The sequence below is a fragment of the Buceros rhinoceros genome, unplaced genomic scaffold (assembly GCF_000710305.1).
Source record: "Buceros rhinoceros silvestris isolate BGI_N320 unplaced genomic scaffold, ASM71030v1 scaffold44363, whole genome shotgun sequence".
Lineage (NCBI taxonomy): Eukaryota > Metazoa > Chordata > Aves > Bucerotiformes > Bucerotidae > Buceros > Buceros rhinoceros.
The window spans coordinates 1-300 of NW_010405013.1; the positions used below are offsets into that span (position 1 = coordinate 1).

At 61.0% G+C, this 300-nt stretch overlaps 1 protein-coding gene across 1 annotated transcript in view; it reads left to right on the forward strand.

The window, feature by feature from the left end:
* Positions 1-8: 8 nt before the first annotated feature.
* The window catches only part of ARL4C (ADP-ribosylation factor-like 4C), a 690-nt gene continuing 398 nt past the window's right edge, over positions 9-300 (forward strand). The window contains exon 1 of the mRNA XM_010133561.1: positions 9-275. Within this exon, the coding sequence (XP_010131863.1) occupies positions 21-275 (255 nt within the window). The 5' untranslated portion in view covers positions 9-20. The remainder of the gene's footprint in view (positions 276-300) is intronic.

Sequence of the window (300 nt, forward strand, 5' to 3'; positions counted from 1 at the left end):
TCCAGTCCTTGCACATCGTCATGCTGGGCCTGGATTCGGCGGGGAAAACCACGGTGCTCTACCGGTTGAAGTTCAACGAGTTCGTCAACACGGTGCCCACCATCGGGTTCAACACGGAGAAGATCCGGCTGAGCAACGGGACGGCCAAAGGCATCAGCTGCCACTTTTGGGATGTCGGTGGCCAGGAGAAGCTGCGCCCGCTCTGGAAGTCCTACAGCCGCTGCACCGACGGCATCATCTACGTGGTGGACTCAGTGGATGTGGACCGGCTGGGGGGGGGCCCAAAAGAATGGCACCACG